Source organism: Podarcis raffonei, chromosome 2, assembly GCF_027172205.1.
Source record: "Podarcis raffonei isolate rPodRaf1 chromosome 2, rPodRaf1.pri, whole genome shotgun sequence".
Lineage (NCBI taxonomy): Eukaryota > Metazoa > Chordata > Lepidosauria > Squamata > Lacertidae > Podarcis > Podarcis raffonei.
In genome coordinates, this window is record NC_070603.1 from 52,485,632 (window position 1) to 52,505,215 (window position 19,584).

Consider the following 19,584-nt stretch of genomic DNA (forward strand, 5'->3'; position numbering starts at 1 on the left):
CATGGGTGTCTGGAGAAATAGAATTAATTTTAAGACATGATACATTTCATTGGTGTTGGTTACGCATAAGAAGGCATGGGTATTTATTTCCTCAACTTACAAAGGGTTCTCTGTGACAAGATTTGGAAACCCCTGTTCAAAGCAGAAGCTGTCGTCAGGAATGAATGTGAAAGATGCAGCGAGGAAAAGGTCAAAGTCAGGTAAATTGAAAAAGACATAATTGCCATGAGTGAATGAAGGGAGTGGTAGCAACAGGCAGAAGTGAAATGGAGAAAGACCTGCTGGAAAGAAGGTGTGACCCAGGATGACTGTGATGGGAACAGGTGCATCACTCAGATCTTCACTCCTATGCTAATTGCTTATCATTTCTCATTTTCTGGGTACTTCATGCTATACCAATCGAATCCTTTATATATTGTAATTGTAGCTCTCTATGTTAATGTACCACGTATTTGTTATTGTTAGTTTGTTAGGTGTTTATAGGTTTAATTCATTCATGTTACTGTTATAGTTCCTATGCATATTTTCATTTTAAAATTAAATATAGATATTTACCAGTAGGAGTTATGGCCTGTCATACTTGAAGTCTATTTTTTGTATTAAGAGGAAATATTTGCACAGAATTAAGCATTGGAATTCCATGAATGCACATCAAGCCTCTTCATTTCTGAGAATATGGAGGTCTTGGTGGGCTGAGCAGGATTGTGTCTCCTGGTTGCATCCCCTCTACGAGTTGGATCTGTTCCGGCTTATTTATTTATTATTTATTTTTACAGTACATCCTACCTTTCCTCCAGAGACCTTAAGGCAGGCATCTCCAAACTGCGGCCCTCTAGATGTTTTTGGCCTACAGCTCCCATGATCCCTAGCTAACAGGACCAGTGGTCAGGGATGATGGGAATTGTAGTCCAAAACATCTGGAGGGCTGAAGGTTGGGTGTGCCTGCCTTAAGGCGATGCAAGCACTTCTTCTCTTCTGCACTTTTATCCTCACAACAACCCTGTGGGGTAGGTTAGACTGAGAGAGCGTGACTGGCCCAAGGTCACCCAGAGAGCTTCATGACTGAATGGGGAATTGAACCCTGGTCTCCCAGGTCCTTGTCCAGCACTCTAAACTACTACACCACAATGGCTCTTCTGATTCTTGGGTGGGTGGGTCTGTGGATGCAGTTCCTCCTCCTCCCTTGATATGTCTTGATATGTCAAGTGTGTATGGCTACTTTGGGGGAACGAAGTGTGCACTCTGCACCTTTTTAGTTTGAGGACCATATATAAGATTGTCCCTCTTCCATTTATAAGCTGGCAGGCCAGAAATGTTCCACAAGGATCTCTTAGCTCAATTAATAATTCCAAAACTGAAATGGAAGAGGTCATGCAAGGCTGGACTTGCAATTAAGTAATGTGAAAACAGTAATTTCAGGTACAGTTTTTCACAGAGAGCCAAAGGAAGAGTGTCACTCTGACCTTCTAGTTCAGTGGCTAAAAAGTCATCATCTTGGGCTTCACTTCTGTTACTGTATGTTCTGACTTTTGATTGAGGCAATATTACACCTGACATTATTATTTCTTTATAAAGCATTTAATTTTACTTGGGCTGGTAAGGAGGGCTTTGTGGTAACATTTTTTATGTTTAACACCATTGTATATTCAAACCCATACCCCTCTCCCTGACTTAAATGAGAGCAAGATACCTTTAAATTACTTTTGGATCTGCAGTTCTTCATTGTATATCTCTTTTTGGAGGATTTGTTTGTTTGTTTGTTTTTAAGAATGATGTGGCTTTGAAGCTTGTATGACCAATGTTACAGCAAAGCCCTCTTTGTTCTCTTTCTGTCGAGATTTCCTCTTCCTGTGTCTTGCAAATAATGGTTTTTGTACTATTCCGTCTAAAATGAAGCCACCTATCTTCCTCTCCCCTGCAGCGTTAACGAGCTCTACGTGGATGATCCAGACAAAACGAGTGGTGGTAAAATAGAAGTAAATTTGAACATCAGTTTGCCGAATCTGCACTGTGAATGTGAGTACATCTTTTTTTGCGGCTGTGTTTGCCAGTAGTGGTTGAGTAACCACTATGTTGGCTTCATAATTCACGTTCAGATTGCTATGAATCATTTCCATTCTTTTTCTAGGAAAAAAGAAGAAAATGTCCTCTTTAGAGTGCATTCTTGCTTTTATTAATGGCTGCTTTCCGCTATTACTAAACACTTATTTGGGCAATGGCGTATAAGGCACTGTATTAAAGTGACATAGTTAGTCCCTAAGGTAAAAGAAAAGCATTTTTGGAACATTCTTCCCCAGGGGGACTCACCTAGGACCTGTCTTCCGGCACCAGGCAGAAATCCTTCTTTAAACTTTCTTTCCCCAGGCCTTACAAAACATCAGCTGAACTGTTTTAACCTGTCCCTATTATGCTCCTGTGTTTTATCCTGTTGCTGCTGTTTTGTTTTTGCTGTTTGTTATTATTGTTATTATTTATTAAATTTGTACACCACTCTTCATCCAAACATCACAGGGTGGTTCACAACAAAAAACCATAAAATGAGAACGCAGAATACATAACACAAATAAGAAGAAAAGTAAAAACAAACCAATAACACCCCCCCCCCCCAAAATGTAAAAGGACATAGGATGTTAATCAGCCAGGGCCTGGTTGAGGAGAAGCACTTTTGCCTGGCACCTAAAGATATGTAATGAAGGCGCCAGGTGAGGCTCCCTGGGGAGAACACTCCACAAATGAGGAGCCACCACAGAAAAGGCCCGTACCTTGCTGTGAGAGGCAGCAGGAGAGAAGGATTGATACCCATGTCCTAGGAACAAATCACTAAATACTTAATAATGCAATTCACCTAGAGTACTTATTGAGTTCAGACAAGGAGATCTACAAATCATCTGATAATAGAGCCCATATATGACTAAAGGAGTACTTGGGAGATAAGAGAAACTTGCTGATGATTATGCTTTCTGATTAGCCTAACTGCTGACTTAATTAAATAATTTTATTTGTATTCTAATTTTTAAAATATCAGAAAGGTTTCTTAAGAATGATTCATGTATCCTTCTCTGTAGTATGTTATTTTTAACACTCCCATTCTTTTCCCGCTTTTTCCCTGATTCCTAAACGCATAGTGATTGGTCTGGATATCCAAGATGAAATGGGAAGACATGAAGTTGGCCACATTGACAAATCGATGAAAATTCCTCTGAATAATGGGGATGGGTGCAGATTCGAGGGCCATTTTAGCATTAACAAGGCAAGTTGGAATAATCCATTCTGGGGAAATGTTGGCAAATTTGACAATAAATTGTTGTGAAGTCTCTGGATGCTGCACTGCTGTGAGAACTGGGAGGGTTACATAGCCAGGTCTAAAGGTACGGATGCCCCCCCCCCCACCACCAAGAATACACTGCAGGACATTATGGAAACAACTGAGGCAGCCTGCATTGTTCCAGGATAAATGAGGGTTCTATATTTATGTTTTGTTTCAAGGAACCACAATGTTAATGCAGTCACGGTAAGAGGAATTGTGTGTGTCAGTAGATCTTCCAGATTACTATTTCTGGCAGCAAATTAGAATGTTTTTCTGGAAGTAAATCTAATTATGAAATGGAGAACCAGAGCACCTATTGGCAAAAAATGCACCATTCTGCTATTTGGAAATGACTGGCTGGTGTGTCTACCTGCTAGCAAATGCCATTGTTCTTGTGCTAATCTTTGTGTACGTAAATTGTGGGATGTAGTTCAAAAAGCAGTAACAAAGAACTACTGCTACCAAAGTAAAGAAATTTTAGTTGAATAAGAGTTGAGTTTTATTTGATTGATTTTTAAATCTGCATGAATTACCATATGCATAAACAATTACATTGAAGAGAAAAATGTGTGTATTGGGGTAGCTGAGCCTGTGCCAACCTGATGCCCGCCAGATGTTCTGGACTCCAAACCTCTTCAGCCCCAGCCAGCATGGCTGTAGTTCAGAATATCTGGAGGGCACTAGCTTGGCAAAGGCTAGTGTAAGTATGTGTGAAAAGAACATACCGTATTTCTCTCTCCATAAGACGCTCCTGACAATAAGGCGCACCTAGTTTTTAGAGGGGGAAAGCAAGAAAAACAAATTTCTGTGCAGAGCATGTAAGCGGTTCTCGCTTTTCTTGCTTTAAAGCAAGCAAAGCAAGAGCTGCTTACATGGCTTTTGTCCCGCTTTGTGCAGCTCTCACTTTGCTTGCCCATCCCTCCTCCCGCCTCCCTGTAAAAGAGGAGGAGGAGACACTGGGACAGGTGCTTTGCTTGCTTTACAACTAGGCGGGAGGAGAGATGGGCAAGCAAAATGAGAGCTGCGCAAAGCGGGACAAAAGCCATGTAAGCGGCTCTCGCTTTGCTTGCTCCCTTCCGTCCCTCTCACTTTGCTGTGAAGCCAGCAGAGCAAGAGGTGCTGCATGGCTCTCGTTCTTTCTCTGCTGTCAGCAGCGCAGCGCGGCTGGCTTCTCTTCTGGCTTCCCAGAGAAGCGGGAGGAGGGACCGAAGGGAGCCCTTACACAGAGCCCCTTCTGTCCCTCATCCTACTTCGCTGAGAAGCCAGCAGAGCAAGAGCGACAGGCGGGAGCCATGGCTCCGGCTGTGGAGGCATCCCTCAGCTCGCGACTGCAGCGGTAGCCGAGGGATCCCCCTGCTGCCCAGTGCATTCGCTCCATAAGACACATAGACATTTCCCCTTACTTTTTAGGTGGAAAAAAGTGTGTCTTATGGAGTGAAAAATACGGTAAAAAGATCGCTACTGGATCATACTAAGGGCCCCATTCTAACAGTGGCCAATTACAGCAAGCACTACTATAGAAGTGTACCTGCTTTTGTGTGAAATAGTCTTTTCTAAGATGCCAACTGCTACTATAGTTTTCATAAATATTTACATTTTTGTTTTTTTTTTAAAATGACACATCTTAGAAAATGTGTTGCCTGATTTAGTCAAGGGTACATTTTAGATCAGTTAATCTAGCTATTTAGCTGACTAAACCAGCAGCCCTAGTTAGAACGGAAAGCAGCAAAGAGAGGTGCGTATTTGTGGGGGCAAAAACCACTCTAGAAAGAGGAAGTCATGCTGCACTGACATGTTGCCATGGGGTGGAGCATGGGTAAACATGGGAGCTGAAAACACTTCTGAGTTCTTTGTGGTTTGTTGATGAGCTCAGAGTGTCAGCGTGTTTTCTTTTCTCCTCCCAAAGCATTGTACAGCCAGCATGTGAGTCACTGCAGTGCAAAGGGCTGTGGCCCAAATCTGCACAAACTCCCTTCTGTTCCAAGAGATGCTCAGCCGTTGAGGAATGCCAGCAAGCGAGAGAGAGAGAGAGAGAGAGAGAGAGAGAGAGAGAGAGAGAGAGAGATGGATGGTGTGGGAGATGCGTTTCTTCTCTCATCTCAGTGGAGACCAAGTTTCTCTTCCAGCAGCAAGGGGTGTACGCATTTTGTTGGGCGGGTGTGTCTAGCATTAGGTAATCTGACCATGTAAGGCAGTCCATGACTTCACTTGGGTGGGGGAGAGGGAGTGTGTGACTGCTAGCATAATAAGGATGTAACCCTAATTCACACCTCATTTTTATACCACAGGCTACAAAATCCTGCTGCTTCCTCTTCCTCCTAATTCATGTTGGAGCACACCTAAAATAACAAGCAGGCCCTACCCTTGCTTATGCTGCAGTACAAAAATATATGTGAATGTTTTTATTTGATTGCTTTCCCCTCTGTCAGCTGTTTTTTTGTGTCAGTCATCAGCCACCGTAGCAAACTGCAAAACAACTTGCGAGTCTATGTAGATTGTGCAGTTTATAATCTTTATACTTGAAATAATAACAAAGTACATAAAGAGCTCCTGCGTTGGATTGTATATTTGCTGTCTAAGGCTTTCTTTGTACTTCTAAGAAAAAGTGTCCTTAGTGCGGTTTATCGCTCACCCCCTCCAGCTGTGTATTATTTTGGGTGGTTCGTGTGGAATTTTGTTAGGAGAAGTACCTTAGATTTCAGCTGCTTTGGTTTAATGACAATACAATTAGATGTGTTCTTTCCCATTATGTTTGTGAGCAATTCCCTGGTGTTAAGGAGCTATTTGCTTGCTTACCCCACATTGTAGGTACAAAATAAACAGATTCAAAATATGGTGAGGAGGTAAGAATGTATCCCGCCGATTTTTGTATCAGTTGTGCTGGTTGGGGGACAGATTCAAAGTGCTGTTTATTACACACACACACACACACACACACACACACCTGTAATTTTTTATTCAGGTCATACTAATAAAAAACAGAAATAAAATATGAAATGCATGCATGGTGAATTGCAGTGAGTTAGTAAAAAGGAAAAAAGAGACCACATCACCTTTGTTTACAAACAACATCGTACAACACATCACAGCTTTATAAACTCATTTCTGGAGTACCCGTTTCCACCACCCACTTCTGCCCCCCAAATGGAGACCATATTGAATGGTGACCTCCAGGACAATATTAGTAGTTTAATTCCCTGATGAGCATCCAGGAAACCTAAGAACAAAAACCACATTGATCATTAAGAACTACTTGGAAATGACTCTTCTCCCCCCCCCCCCCGAGGTCCAGCATCGCTTCTACATACATTGAGGAGAACCAGTTAAGAGTAGAAAATGTTCTCTAGAAGCAGAGCTCTGACTTCCATAGGGCAAGTCTGTACAATAATGTAGTGGTAACGCTTGGGGGTGGGGGAAAATACTGATGGGACAAGCACGTTGGGAAGTCATGGGACTATCCCTTTAAAGCCCTGAATGATTTGGGACAACAGTTCTTAAAGGAGCTCCTCTGTCTACCCTAGATCTGTGTCAGTCAGCCTGCTTTAGTGTTCGCTGGTGAAAGTGCTCAGGCTGGTGGGCACTTGCAATGTGGCATGCTCCTCAGTGCTTTCAGAATTAGACATCCCTTGTGTCTTAAGCAGGCCTTAGAGAATTTCTATTTTTCCAGAGTTTTCAATGAAAGATCACATAGCAGAGGTGGCTAACCTGTGGGCTGCATAGCACTCTCTCAAAAGCTTTTTGTAGCCTTCAGGCTCCCTCCCCGCATTAGTGATTCTAAGAAAAAACTTATAAATGATTATATATATATATGTTAAAAAATCCTGACAGCTCCCATAGGCAACCCACTGTGATGCCAAAAGATTTTTTTTACCACTCTCATGGTCCCCTGATGTGATTCTATGATGCCACAAGGTTTTTGCGACCATCCACAAGACCTCGAAACTGTGTTCTAGAAAAGAAAAGCTGAAACCCACTTTTACACTTTGGCCATGCCCACTTTGAAATGCGGCCCCTGGAGCATTGACAATGCGTCATTGAGGCCCTTGGCCCCCCAAATGTTAGCCACTCCTGTCATATAGAGTAGCTCCTTATTTCTGTGTGTACGTGTGTGGTTTTATGATGACATTGTTGCTGGATCTGACTTTGTTGTTATTAATGATGTATTAATGTTTTGGATTTGGATACTTTAAATGATGTAAGCCCCTTTGTGGGTAATTTGACTGCACAGTGAGCTGGCATTCCCAATGATTGAATGGACAGGCTTTGGGTGACATGTAGACCCTAGCAAGCTGGTTGATGCAAATACTATAGCAGAGTGTATATAAGTATATGGTCACAGGTAGGCATCCCTCTTTCTCTTTCAAGTGTCAAGCTGTTTGGAGTTCTCCCCAGCTTTATTCAAATGCAAAAAGGGTATGTGATGTACCTGACAAAATATACCTGACAGAGGTGTGAGGTACCTGACAAGCTGACCCTGGCTGTTATTGGTCAGAAAGAGCCTGAGGTCTTCCCTCCAAGGGTAGGGGAGAGAGCCTTTAAAAGCAGATCTGCCATTGCAGCTTGGACCCTTCTACGATCAGAGTCCAGAGAGGAAGCTGACTGTCTTTGCTACCTCCTCATAAGCAGACTGAGATCACTGTGCTATTAGTAAGTAGGACAGAAGTAGTCAGCTTTTGGAGTCATTGGGCTCTTTCTGTTTTTAATAATTCTGTGGGACCTTGTTGCCCTCTTCCTTACTTGATCTTAATAAAGTTTCACAATTGGACGAGTGAAAGCAGAGTGTGATTGCCACCCTTGGGATTCAGAAATCTCAATGTGCCTAGACCACTTTGGGTTTCATGCTAATGGAAGTCATAAGACCAGAGTGCGTAAAGCCAGGAATTTTCCCAGTTCTCTCTGGGAGAAGCAGAGAGCTGGCTTTATACTCCTGTGTAAATTGCAAGGGATTGGCTGGAGGCATGAAACATGTGGGTCCAGGAACCAGGGCTTTAACACTTAATTGAGTATACCATTTCCGCCTTTGTTTCTGGGGCTGTAGGCGACCGAGAAGGATGGTGGTGGAAGCAAGTGTCAGATAGTAAGACCTAGTTGCTAGGGCTGTGGGGCTGTTGGGCAGCTGTTGCGCAAGGATGGGGTGTGAGACACTCTACTAAGCATCTCCCCTTCTCCACAAGGTTCGCTTATGTTCCTTGACCAGATGGAGCTAAGGAGGACGAATCCTATGCAGAGCAACTTGCTCTTATCACCCAATGAGTCATTGGGCTCAGCAGCAGCAATGAATGAGTGAATGAATATTTCTTCTCTTCTACTAAGAGAACACAGGGCAGTGTACCAAAAAACGATATCATATGATCTATAAAAGTGCAACTAACTATATGAAATCAGATTTATTTCAAAGCTTAATTGGTGGGTACTCACTGTGACCATCTCCAGTGTAGTTTCTGATCCACCCTTTGCAGGACAGTGAACTATCAGTTTCCATGATGTAGAGAAGCCAGAAACAATGAACGCATGCCCCCCTCCAACACACACAGTCCCCCCTTCTACTTGCTTCCTTATTGTAGTAGTGCTTGAACGGGATTCTGTTTAAAATGCTTTGTGATGCAGTTCCATTTGTAACAAACCCTGAAAGGCTGCTGATCCCAGAGTGATCTAATCACAATTAACAATTGTCATGGTAACCAGAGTTCTTAGCTGAAATCTGTGCATTCAGGAACTATGTGTACTATAATTTTGTAAAGAAAAAGCATGTTTGGGAAGGGGCCACTGTAAAAGCTGAAGCCTGGTTGTCATTTTTAAAAAAAGAATTCATTTAAAATCTACTTCAGCTGAAGAGCCCTCTTGGCACTTGCCAGGGCGTCCGGTGATAATGGCCATTACAGATCTCTCTGTCCCTGACCTAACTGTTTTGTCTTCAAATCCAGCCTATGGCAGCTGGAGCAAAAGGAGAGGTTGTGTGAAGTTCCAGCTGCTTCAGCGCGTGCCAGGCTGGTTGTTTGGATTTAAGCTGTGGCTGCACTTGCATGTTTTGGCACATGGTCTTGGAGGCGGTGGGCCAGAAGACTTTCCCTACAGCTGTCATAGACTGAGGTGGTCATGAAGATCAGGGACAAAACATCTTGAAATGAGGGATGTAACAAAGAGCATAAATCGTAGTTTAAGGAGAGCCAAAGGTCTTTGTGCTAGATGAGAGTCTTAGGAATTCAAAATGTCTAAGGACTGCAGCACAAAGAACTGGGTGGTGGCAGTATTTCACCCTCTTGTTAACAAAGGTGCTTGTTTGAAGGTGAAATGTGGGTGCAGCTTCATGGCAGTTCTCTTGGTGATGGGATGTGTAGATGGGAATGATTCACAGGGCCAATGCAAGAAGTGCAGCCTGCTCTATATCAGAAGTAATGTTAGCACAGGATATATTTCCCACAGCCATTTCCTATCTTGTGGGGGGTGGAGGTGGAGCTTACCATCCTTCTAGCTTAGCACTAGAGTGCAGAACCAGGAACTCAGGCCTTATGTGGTGGGTGATAATCTTGAATCAGTATTACTCCTGTAGTGCAGCAACTGATGCAAAATTGCAGCCATCGTGTGGGAGCTCTGTGGATCCCCAGGTGGAGCTTAACAAATATTTCATTTGATTTAGGGGAGGAGGCAAGAGTGCTCCAGATCTCTGAGCCTTTGATGAGTGAGTGGTCAATTATAGCAGTCTTCTAGACTGAGAGTAGATTATTGTGACGATTATTGAATCTGGCCTGTGACTAACCCCTTTCCTTGATGAAAGCATTGTAAGGTTTTAAAACCTTTTTCTCTGTAATAGATGTTGGAGCCAAATGATGTAAGTCACCAGCCTTAGCCTTGTGTTCCCTATCATTCAGCTTAGTCTGTGTTGAGAACTTAAAAGCTTAACAAATGCTGAACTCTTGCCTGCTTTTAGGTTCCAGGTAATTTTCACGTATCGACACACAGTGCCACTGCACAGCCTCAGAATCCTGACATGACACACGTCATCCACAAACTAACCTTTGGTGACAAGTTGCAGGTGAGTCTTGAATTAAGACATCTCTTAAGAGGATGCAATAGACGCTACATTTGCTAACTGTTAAACTTTCATGTATGTTGTCGTATGTGGCATAAAAGGTTCCAGAGGGTGAAGAGGTTACATTTTCAGTCTGACATATTTAAGTAATCTACTGTGATAGGTAAAAGTATTTGGAAAAGGGCTGCTTCTTTACTCCCCAAAAATAAAGCAGTATACCTGATTGGTGCTTATAAGCACATACGTATTATAAGATGAAAATCCACTTTCATGATACAATATACAGTCGTACCTTGAATCCCGAACGCCTTGCAAGTCAAACATTTTGGCTCCCGAACGCCACAAACCGGGAAGTGAGTGTTCCAGTTTGCAAATGTTCATTGGAACCCGAACATCCGACGCAGCTGACACAGCTTCCGATTGGCTGCAGGAGCTTCCTGCAGCCAATCGGAAGCCATGCCTTGGTTTCCAAATGTTTTGGAAGTGAACGGACCTCCGGAACAGATTCTGTTTGACTTATGAGGTACAACTACATTAATAAGCACCAGTTGCAGCAACAGCCTTATGATGTTGGATTGCATACCATCCATTCCCTCCTTTTCTTGACAGTCATATTCTGTGTTTCTTGTTTTTTTATTCTTTTCTAGGCTCTGTACTTTTATTTTGAAAACCCAATAAAAATTACAAGTAAAACAAGCCAGTGGGCTGCATTTTTTGGTGGGAGGAGCATGCTGCAATGCTTCAAATCGTTTGCTAACGTAAAGGGTTCAGGCTGTAGCTTCCTTATTCTATAAGTTGTTCCTTATTCTTTAAATGGGCTCTCTGCTCATTCACATTTGCCAGGGGATGCTCGCTGCCTGGTTTATTTTCTGTTCTGCATTTATTCCTATATCATAGGAATAGTAGGTGACATTCACACTACTATATTTGTGTGGTTGTGCCTTGGTGACACGTGTGGGAGTGATATCCTTGGGAATAGGGACTGTCAGAGAAACCACCAGACTCTGCTTTGTCTCTGCCGAAGAGAAGTATTTCAGTCAAAAGTAGGAGTCGTCAGCACAGACAGTCTCCTTCCATGCCCTTTCCCAAATCTAGATGTTTTCAGTCGTGAAGGTTTGGCAGTAGCGGAGAAAGGGGGGGCAGGGTGCACCAACCATCACAGAGAGCAGCAGGTGGGCTGCAGGGCGTCACAGGGGTAGCTAGGCGGCATGAGTGCAGCCACTGCCTGTCCTTCAAGAAGCCACTTAAGTTTAGGCAATGTTCCCCAAGGCAACGTTTCCCCAAAAAGCTGAACAACTTTGGGCGATCTCTTAAAAAGTGCTCCACCCCAGGTGCTGGCTGGGATTGCTATACCACTGAGGTTTGGATTCAACTGTTGTGAACGTTACCATGTCACTCTTTAGTGCCCCTTCCCCAGACTCGAGTCCCCATATCTTGATGCCTGCAACCCCTATCATCCCAATGGTCACATGGCCAGTGTCCTGGGAGGATTGGAGTTGTAGTCTAGCAAAATGGGGACTTCGGTTTGAGGACAGCTGCTACAATCCTTCCTCTATTCCTATGCTCTTACGGAGAACAGAGGCTGGAAAGAGAGTTTTCTTTTACCATCTCTCTCTTTCTAATCGGCCTTGGTTGAGGAAAAGCACATACTTGCCCTGTGGCCGGTATCTTCTGTAATGTTGTTACATAACTCTCAGTTTCACAATGGGGATGTCTCACTGTACACCACCCTCTTCACCTACTTTTCAAAGACTTCACTTCGCAAGAGTTGCAGTAGTATTTGCCATCACCACCTACTCACCACACGTACCAGCCATGCTTTTAAAACCATAGTCTCATTGCAATTTTGGCTAATCAACACAGGCATTTCATTACACTTGCTTCGCACACACCTATTCCTCAAAAACCTTTCTAACACTCGTCTGGTTTTTGCCCTTAGCTTCCATGAGAACCATTAAAATATCAGCTTATTTGGCCCATCTGTGGGCACTCAAGGCAGCTTGCCTTACAACAGCGATGTACAACACCACCATTAAAAACAATATCAGTAAGCTAAAAATGTGGAAACATCCTCAAAACGCCATCACAGAACCAGCAGCATTATTCAGCAGCTTTTAAGATCCAATGGGATTTTGCCTTCACATTCCTTAAAGCACCTTGGGAGTGATTCCATTATGTAATGCTCAGGCACACCTCTGCAATGGGTATTTACCTGAACCCATCCCTTCCAAATTGGTTTCAGAAAATACCCGCTGCCTCTGTGTACATTTTGTTCCTGAATCAAGCTGGTGTTTCCATGTGCGTGGCCACCCTCCCACACCTGCCCTTCATCGTGCCGGTTGCCTTGCTCGTTTCACCTGTAGAATATTATGGCATGGGGGAAAAGCAGTTACTGCCATGCTGAAGTTTTTTACTTCAGTGAACACAGAAACCTGCCTTACAAGAGGTCAGACTGTTTGTCCATCTAGCCTACTCTTACCTATTCTGACTGTGCATCGTGAACGTTAGATGACAGCTCATTAGCTGACTTTTCTGAAGTGGGGGGGGCGGAATTGATCATTTGAATGTTGTAAGGGCGTAATTGACAATAGGTAGGTGCCTTCGCTCTACCTACTGAAAACTTTTCTGTTCCAGTGGGTCTAGTCAGATAACAGTATATTATTTGGTCACATCTGTTCTTAATTTTTAAAAAAATGTTTTGCGTTGTCTGTTGTTGTTGTTTAAATGTTTTAGATGCTTTTAATTGTGCATCTTTTAAAAAATAAAAATTTAATTGTATCTGCCCCGGGCTTCTTTGGGAGGAAGGGCAGGATATAAATGTATTTAATAAGTAAGAAAGTATTAGAGAAAGAAAGCTACCTTAAAGTTGTACCAAAAGAACCCTTTTTGGTTTTCTGTCCTTAAGACTTGAAGTCATGAGACCTGAATCAAATAACGGCCTTGAATTAATACTAGCACGCTATCTTTGATGAATGCTACATATTTCAGACAAGATCGTGCATATAATTCTACCCTCCTGGGGGAAGATGAACTCCCCTGACCCGTAGAGCTGAGATCAGCTCTGTTCAGAAACGCTGCTTCTTATTAAGCTGTTCTGATAGCACATCTGTGAATGAGGTCCTGTGAGAAAGAGTTGCGGTCATCTTTCTGTATAATCCTTCAGTTGTCACTGTGTCGCTTGGTACAGGGTAAAGCCTCTCGATGCTAATAATTTGAGTAGCACCACAGAAGACCCAGATGTGCCATCCAGTTACATTTGTCACCCTTGTGTCACTTGCCCCTTTTGTTGTAATTGCATGAGGCTTGTGTGTAATTACAAGGAAGCTGAACTGGGGGTGATGTGAGTACTAATAATGAAGAGGTGTTTTGTGGGTTTCCATTAATTTTATATTGTTTATATGTTTTGATTTTTATTGACCACCCATTAAACATCAGGTAGTCACACAAAGTTTAAAACAATAAAATATTCTAATTTATTAAATTTGTCATATTAGATTAATAAGAATGCCTATGTAAAAGCACACACAACATAAAATCATTCTAAAACAGCATTTAAGCTCCCTGCTAAAAATAATTTGCTCCAAAGACAAGAATACACTAAAGCATTGTCATTATTGTTTGTTTGTTTATTTATTTACTTGTACGCCACCTTTTTTCCTGACAGGACTCAAAGTAGCTTAAAGATAAAAATAACAGCCTCTAAGGACATAAATTGATTGTGGAAATACAATTACAGTGGTACCTCGGGTTACATACGCTTCAGGTTACATACACTTCAGGTTACAGACTCCGCTAACCCAGAAATAGTGCTTCAGGTTAAGAACTTTGCTTCAGGATGAGAAATCGTTCTCCGGCGGCACGGCAGCAGCAGGAGGCCCCATTAGCTAAAGTGGTGCTTCAGGTTAAGAACAGTTTCAGGTTAAGAACAGACCTCCGGAACAAATTAAGTACTTAACCTGAGGTACCACTGTAAACATTGATAGAATTAAAACTATACATATATATAACGTCTGTTTAAAACATATCAGTAATTATAATAAAAACAGCACAGCACAAGCCCTTTCATTAAAAGCTGTTAGTTCCTGAAAGCCTATTGGGGAAAAAAGTCTTCACCTGCTGGTGGAAGGAGAACAAGGAGAGAGACAGTCTAGCTTCTCTAGTGGGGAAGTTCCAAAGTTTGGGAACAGCCACTGAGAAGGTCCTCTCTCGCATCCCACCAAGCATGCCTATGACGGTGGTGGGACCAAGCGAAAGGCTTCCCCCAAAGATCTCAAAACCTGGGCAGGTTTGTATGAGGGAATAAAGCAAGGATTTTTTTTAAAAAAAAAATCTTCATTTGGCATTTCAATCTTCATTGAAAACAACTTGGGTCCTGTATATGTTACTGTTTTAAAACAACAATGAGGTTATTTTTTTAAGCTGCATTTCAAATTTCATTTGTCTGTCATTGTACACATCAGAATTGTTGATTGCGTTTCTAATTTGCCCACTGTCTGTCCACTCCAGTGAGTGGAGAGGGATGTGGATGTATTCATTTGGCTTACATTTTCAGATTGAATTGAAGCTGGTTTGGGGGGAAGCACTTCCAAGTGCAGTGTTTGTCAAGAGACGACAGGATAGGTGTATATTGTGGCTAATGCTGTGTACAGACCGACAATCAGTGCACTGGATATATAATAAGTGGGAGAGTTACCATTTACTCAGGCTTCAGTGCACTCCTACTTCTGGTGTTTGAGGCCAAGCGCACATGAAGTTAGCTGCAATCCGAATGTATCTTGCAGTTTCTAGAGAAATCCTGTTGTTTGATGCGTTTCCCCTCAAATCAGCTTCCACCTAATTTGAATTTGTCGGCTGCAGATAAGCTGCGGTGGGTACATTTGAGACAGCTGTTGTGCATGCGCAGATGTCAGCAGATGTGTAGACGACAGCTTCATTGAATAGAAGTTTGCCAGGGAGAGGGGGAAGGTTGCTGGTATGCGAAAACAAAAAAGGATGAAGATGTTTCCACCCCCGCTATCTCTGTGTGTGTAGAGAGTAATGTAAAAATATGACTTAGAACATGGGGGGCGGACGGTGCGGTGACCTTGCTGCATTTTAAGCTGCTAATGTGTACATAGCTTTAGTGTATGTACTAGGTGAGCCTCATTGGGGAGGGCATTTCATAACTGAGGCACTACTTTTGAAAGGCCCTTTCCCTAGTGGCCACTTGCCTCATCTCTTTAGGTGGAGAAAGGCTTCTGTCTTCAGGTCCCATTGTTGGTCTGTGAAGTTCTTTCTTATATTGGATGGTTTGTAGGCTCAGGGCTATTGGAAAAGAGTGAGAAAGAGCTCTGCTGTTTGCAAAGTTCTTTACTTGTGTTGATAGGCTGCACTGTAGTATATTTCACATGCAAGGTCAGTGCAAATGTGAAAAACCTATTGCCCAGAGAGGATGAGAGATAACATAAAATTAAATTGCACAAAATGACTTTAAGCTCCTTGCCTCTCCTTCTACCTGCAGTGTTGAAGCTTCCACTGTTATAAGCTAGGTTGTCTCTGGAAGTATAAAAGAACAAACGTAATACAAAAGTTAATTCTATGCTCTTTCCCTCTCCAGGTCCAGAACATTCATGGAGCATTCAATGCGTTGGAGGGAGCAGACAAGCTCAGCTCAAACCGTACGTACACTGTGTTTTGCAGGGTCTTACCTGGGGTTAGTAAAGATACCTTGATTGGCAAGACTGGTAGGAGCTAGCCAAATTTTATTTAATTCCAGGGACATGAAAACTGTGTACACACCATATATTTAAAAGGTATGACTTTCCCCAAATAATCCTGGGAACTGTAGTTTGTCAAGGGTGCCATGTGAGTAGTAAACTATAGTTCCCAAGACTCTGCCGGGGTGTGTGTGTGAGTCATGTGCTTTAAATGTATGGTATATACACAGCCAAAGAATGTACGGCTCTTTAGAGACTAACAAATTTTATAAACTTTTTTGTGAACTAGGGGCTGTAATGAAAGGCATACATGGTGATAAGTGGGAGGGGGTGGGGAGAGAATAGTAGGCAGTGAGGTCATAGAGAAGTGAAATGCAAAAAAGGGCAGACAGTGACAATCCAGTTAGAGCTAGAATATATGTATGCAAGATAAGGACGGTGACCCTTTTACAGCGGTAGTCATAGGCGATAAAACAATCAGCTTGGTAATGATGAGGTAATTGACATCTGTAGTGGGAAAGGAAAACGTCTCTGTTCAGACCCACCCTTTGTGTGCATGTTTGGGGTGCGTGTGTGTATAGATAGACCGATGTAGTCTGCAACTGAGTATTACGCTGCATACATCTGACGAAGTGGACTCTAGTCCACAAAAACATACGTCAAATCTTGTTAGTCTTTTTACCGTGTCATCAGACACCTTTATCTTTTTATCGTGTCACAGCAGACTAGCACTGCCACCCCTCTGAAAATTGTTACTGTTTTTATTTATGTTCTTTATATAGCTGGGTTGTTATCAAATAATATTACAATGGCTATAGGGATAAATTAATTTGATTTCCCCTTTTCCCTGGCTATAGAACAGAGAGGCCCAGATTAAAAAAAAACCATAGTTTGCCTGCTTATAACAAAAGTTACAGGGAACATGGTCTTCTGAAGTGTTGGTGTGCTCCTCCGCCATGGATATATGATTCCTAAACATCCTAGAGACTTTGGGTACTGAGTGGTCTATGTGAAGCTGACTGCTCTTTCAAGTTCAGCTTCAGCGGCCCTGCTGTGGCTCTTCCTTACCCTCCATATTTGTTAATGTATTCTTTCTTAGCAGTTTAATTTTGGCTGTATATAACCATTCTGGTGACTTTTAGTGGAAAAGTAACTTGAAAATATTTGATATAAATACCTAGATACAGAAAGGAGGCAGGGCAAAGAGAGACAGACTTGCAAGGTTTTTAAGAGCATCTGTGTCATAGCCAGGAAATGAGCCTGATCCTAACCAACATCTTAATTTTTGGTATTTCCTTCCTCGGTGTTTACTTATCGGCTGTCATGAGTTAGTCTAAATTGGGCATGTAGAACACTTCTGCAGTCTGAATGTGCTGCTCTACATCTTAGCACCGCTTGCAGTGTATTTCCTACTCCATGAAACACACAGCAGAGGGAAACTCTGGCCCCCTATTTCCCTCTCTGCCCCATGAAGTTGTATTTAAAGGCTTTATCCCAGGACATTCTTTCTGTGTGCTGTCAGGTGCTGCTGAGACCAAGTGGTTGCTTTCCTACTTTTGGCTTGATTATCCATGAAAGCAACCATTGCCAAGGATACAATATATGAAATAAAAATAGTGCTTGAATGTTTTAATCCCAGTGGGAAGGACTGAGTGTAGGGAAATAAACGATATAGTCTGCCAGTCCTCTCTCCAACCTGGAGTATTGTGCTCATCCTATCAGCCAGCCCTCGGAGGAAACTACCGTATTTTTCGCTCTATAACACGCACCCGACCATAACACGCACGTAGTTTTTAGAGGAGGAAAATCCGTAGGCATGCCACCCGTAGGCATTCCCTCCATAACACGCACGGACATTTCCCCTTACTTTCTAGGAGGAAAAAAGTGAGTGTTATGGTGCAAAAAATACGGTAATTTTCTAGATCCATTTCAGTTGGCGCTTAGGTCCAGTTTTGGCACAGAAACTGCTTTGGTCGCCCTGTAGGATGCCCTCTGTTGGGAGAGGGACAGGGGGAAATGTGTCCCTGTTAATTCTCCTTGATCTCTCAGTGGCTTTTGATACCATTGACCATAGTATCTTTCTGATTGATTGACTGATCGATTGTATATTTAATTTCTATACTGTTTAATATATTAAAAATATCTCTAAGCAGCATAAAAAGAAACTGAAGCAGCAATAGACAATAGACAACTTAAAACAAAATTACAAAAATACACAGTTACATATGAAAATGTTAATACAAAGTTATTAATATATATCAGTCAATATCAATTCATTTTCCTTCTGACACACCCTCCCTCTCAGCCTTTGGGTTCTCACCCATTGTCCAAACAAACTCTCAGCTCACCCACAAAAATCTAACAATCATAGAATCTTAGAGTTGGAAGGTACCCAAGGGTCATCTAGTCCAACCCCCTGCAATGCAGGAATACCAGAAGACTTCCTGGTAACAGCAGACATCGCCCTAGTCTCTCACTGTAGATTTGCTTTTTCTGGGCAGGCCCAAGGTGGGTGGTACTTCTCAGACTGCCCACAACTGTGCCCCATTCATTCTGGAGTGACTGTCCAAGTTGGGGGTGGGTGCCACTGCTTCTGGTAAACTATAGTAGGGTTGTAAGCGCCAACTCAGAATAGTCCTTGCCAATGGTTGCCCATACCAGCTTTTTACAGTACATCAAAAAGGTGCAGTGAGTCTCTTGAAACATCTGCTAATTAAAAAAAAAAAAAGGTTGTGGCACATTCCCAAAGTCTTGTTTGTGTACCTTCATATCTGTGGACTGAGCATGTTCTTCTGTGTGTTGGTCAGGTACGACTTCTGTGCTGAGGGAAATGCAGGTGGACAAAAGTGTATTGTTCCCTGCAAGGAATGAATTGACTGGGTTAAGCCAATTTCGATTTAAAAAAGAAAAAGCTGCACTTTTAAAGCTGCCCATTTCAGGGATGCATTTCTGAGCATAGTCTTGTGCTGTGACTTTTGGGGGGTTTCAGCTTTCTTTCTTGTTCACGCAGCCCTTGCATCCTATGATTATATATTGAAAATTGTTCCCACGGTGTATGAAGACATGAGTGGCAAGCAACGGTACTCATATCAGTATACTGTAGCCAGTAAGGTAAGCATGCAGTAGTATATCCTTTGCTAGAAATTGCTTGATGCAGCACACCCTACTGGACGAGCCTTCTGTTGCAGGTCCCATTTCCACTGTCACTCTTACTTGTGCTTACTTGTGCTTGAAGTGAGTGCAATAGCAGCCCCTGCTGGAAAAGCGAAGCACTGATAATGAAGCGGAGGTGCTATTGCATACTAAGGATGTTTGAGGAATTTGATCTGATCTGATCTGATCCACAACTCCTAGGTTGAAACTTCGTAATCCACCAGATGCAGTTCTCTGCTCAAAAAGCTTACCAAAATACATACGCTGTATCTAAATAGATTTCCTGTTTTGAAAGAAAATATTTTAGAAGTGCATGTTTGGAGAGAAAGTTGGTTTCGAAATTACACTTTGAAATGTGTTCAGATGTGCATTTTCATGTAGCTATTTCATGGCTGATT

The 19,584-nt window shown here is 42.5% G+C and overlaps 1 protein-coding gene across 1 annotated transcript in view; it reads left to right on the plus strand.

Moving 5' to 3' along the window:
- ERGIC1 (endoplasmic reticulum-golgi intermediate compartment 1) overlaps positions 1-19,584 on the plus strand; it is a 78,387-nt gene that overhangs the window by 51,708 nt on the left and 7,095 nt on the right. Inside the window, exons 4-8 of the mRNA XM_053376617.1 lie at positions 1,922-2,016; positions 3,126-3,250; positions 10,236-10,340; positions 15,934-15,994; positions 19,044-19,144. Of these exons, the coding sequence (XP_053232592.1) occupies positions 1,922-2,016; positions 3,126-3,250; positions 10,236-10,340; positions 15,934-15,994; positions 19,044-19,144 (487 nt within the window). The remainder of the gene's footprint in view (positions 1-1,921; positions 2,017-3,125; positions 3,251-10,235; positions 10,341-15,933; positions 15,995-19,043; positions 19,145-19,584) is intronic.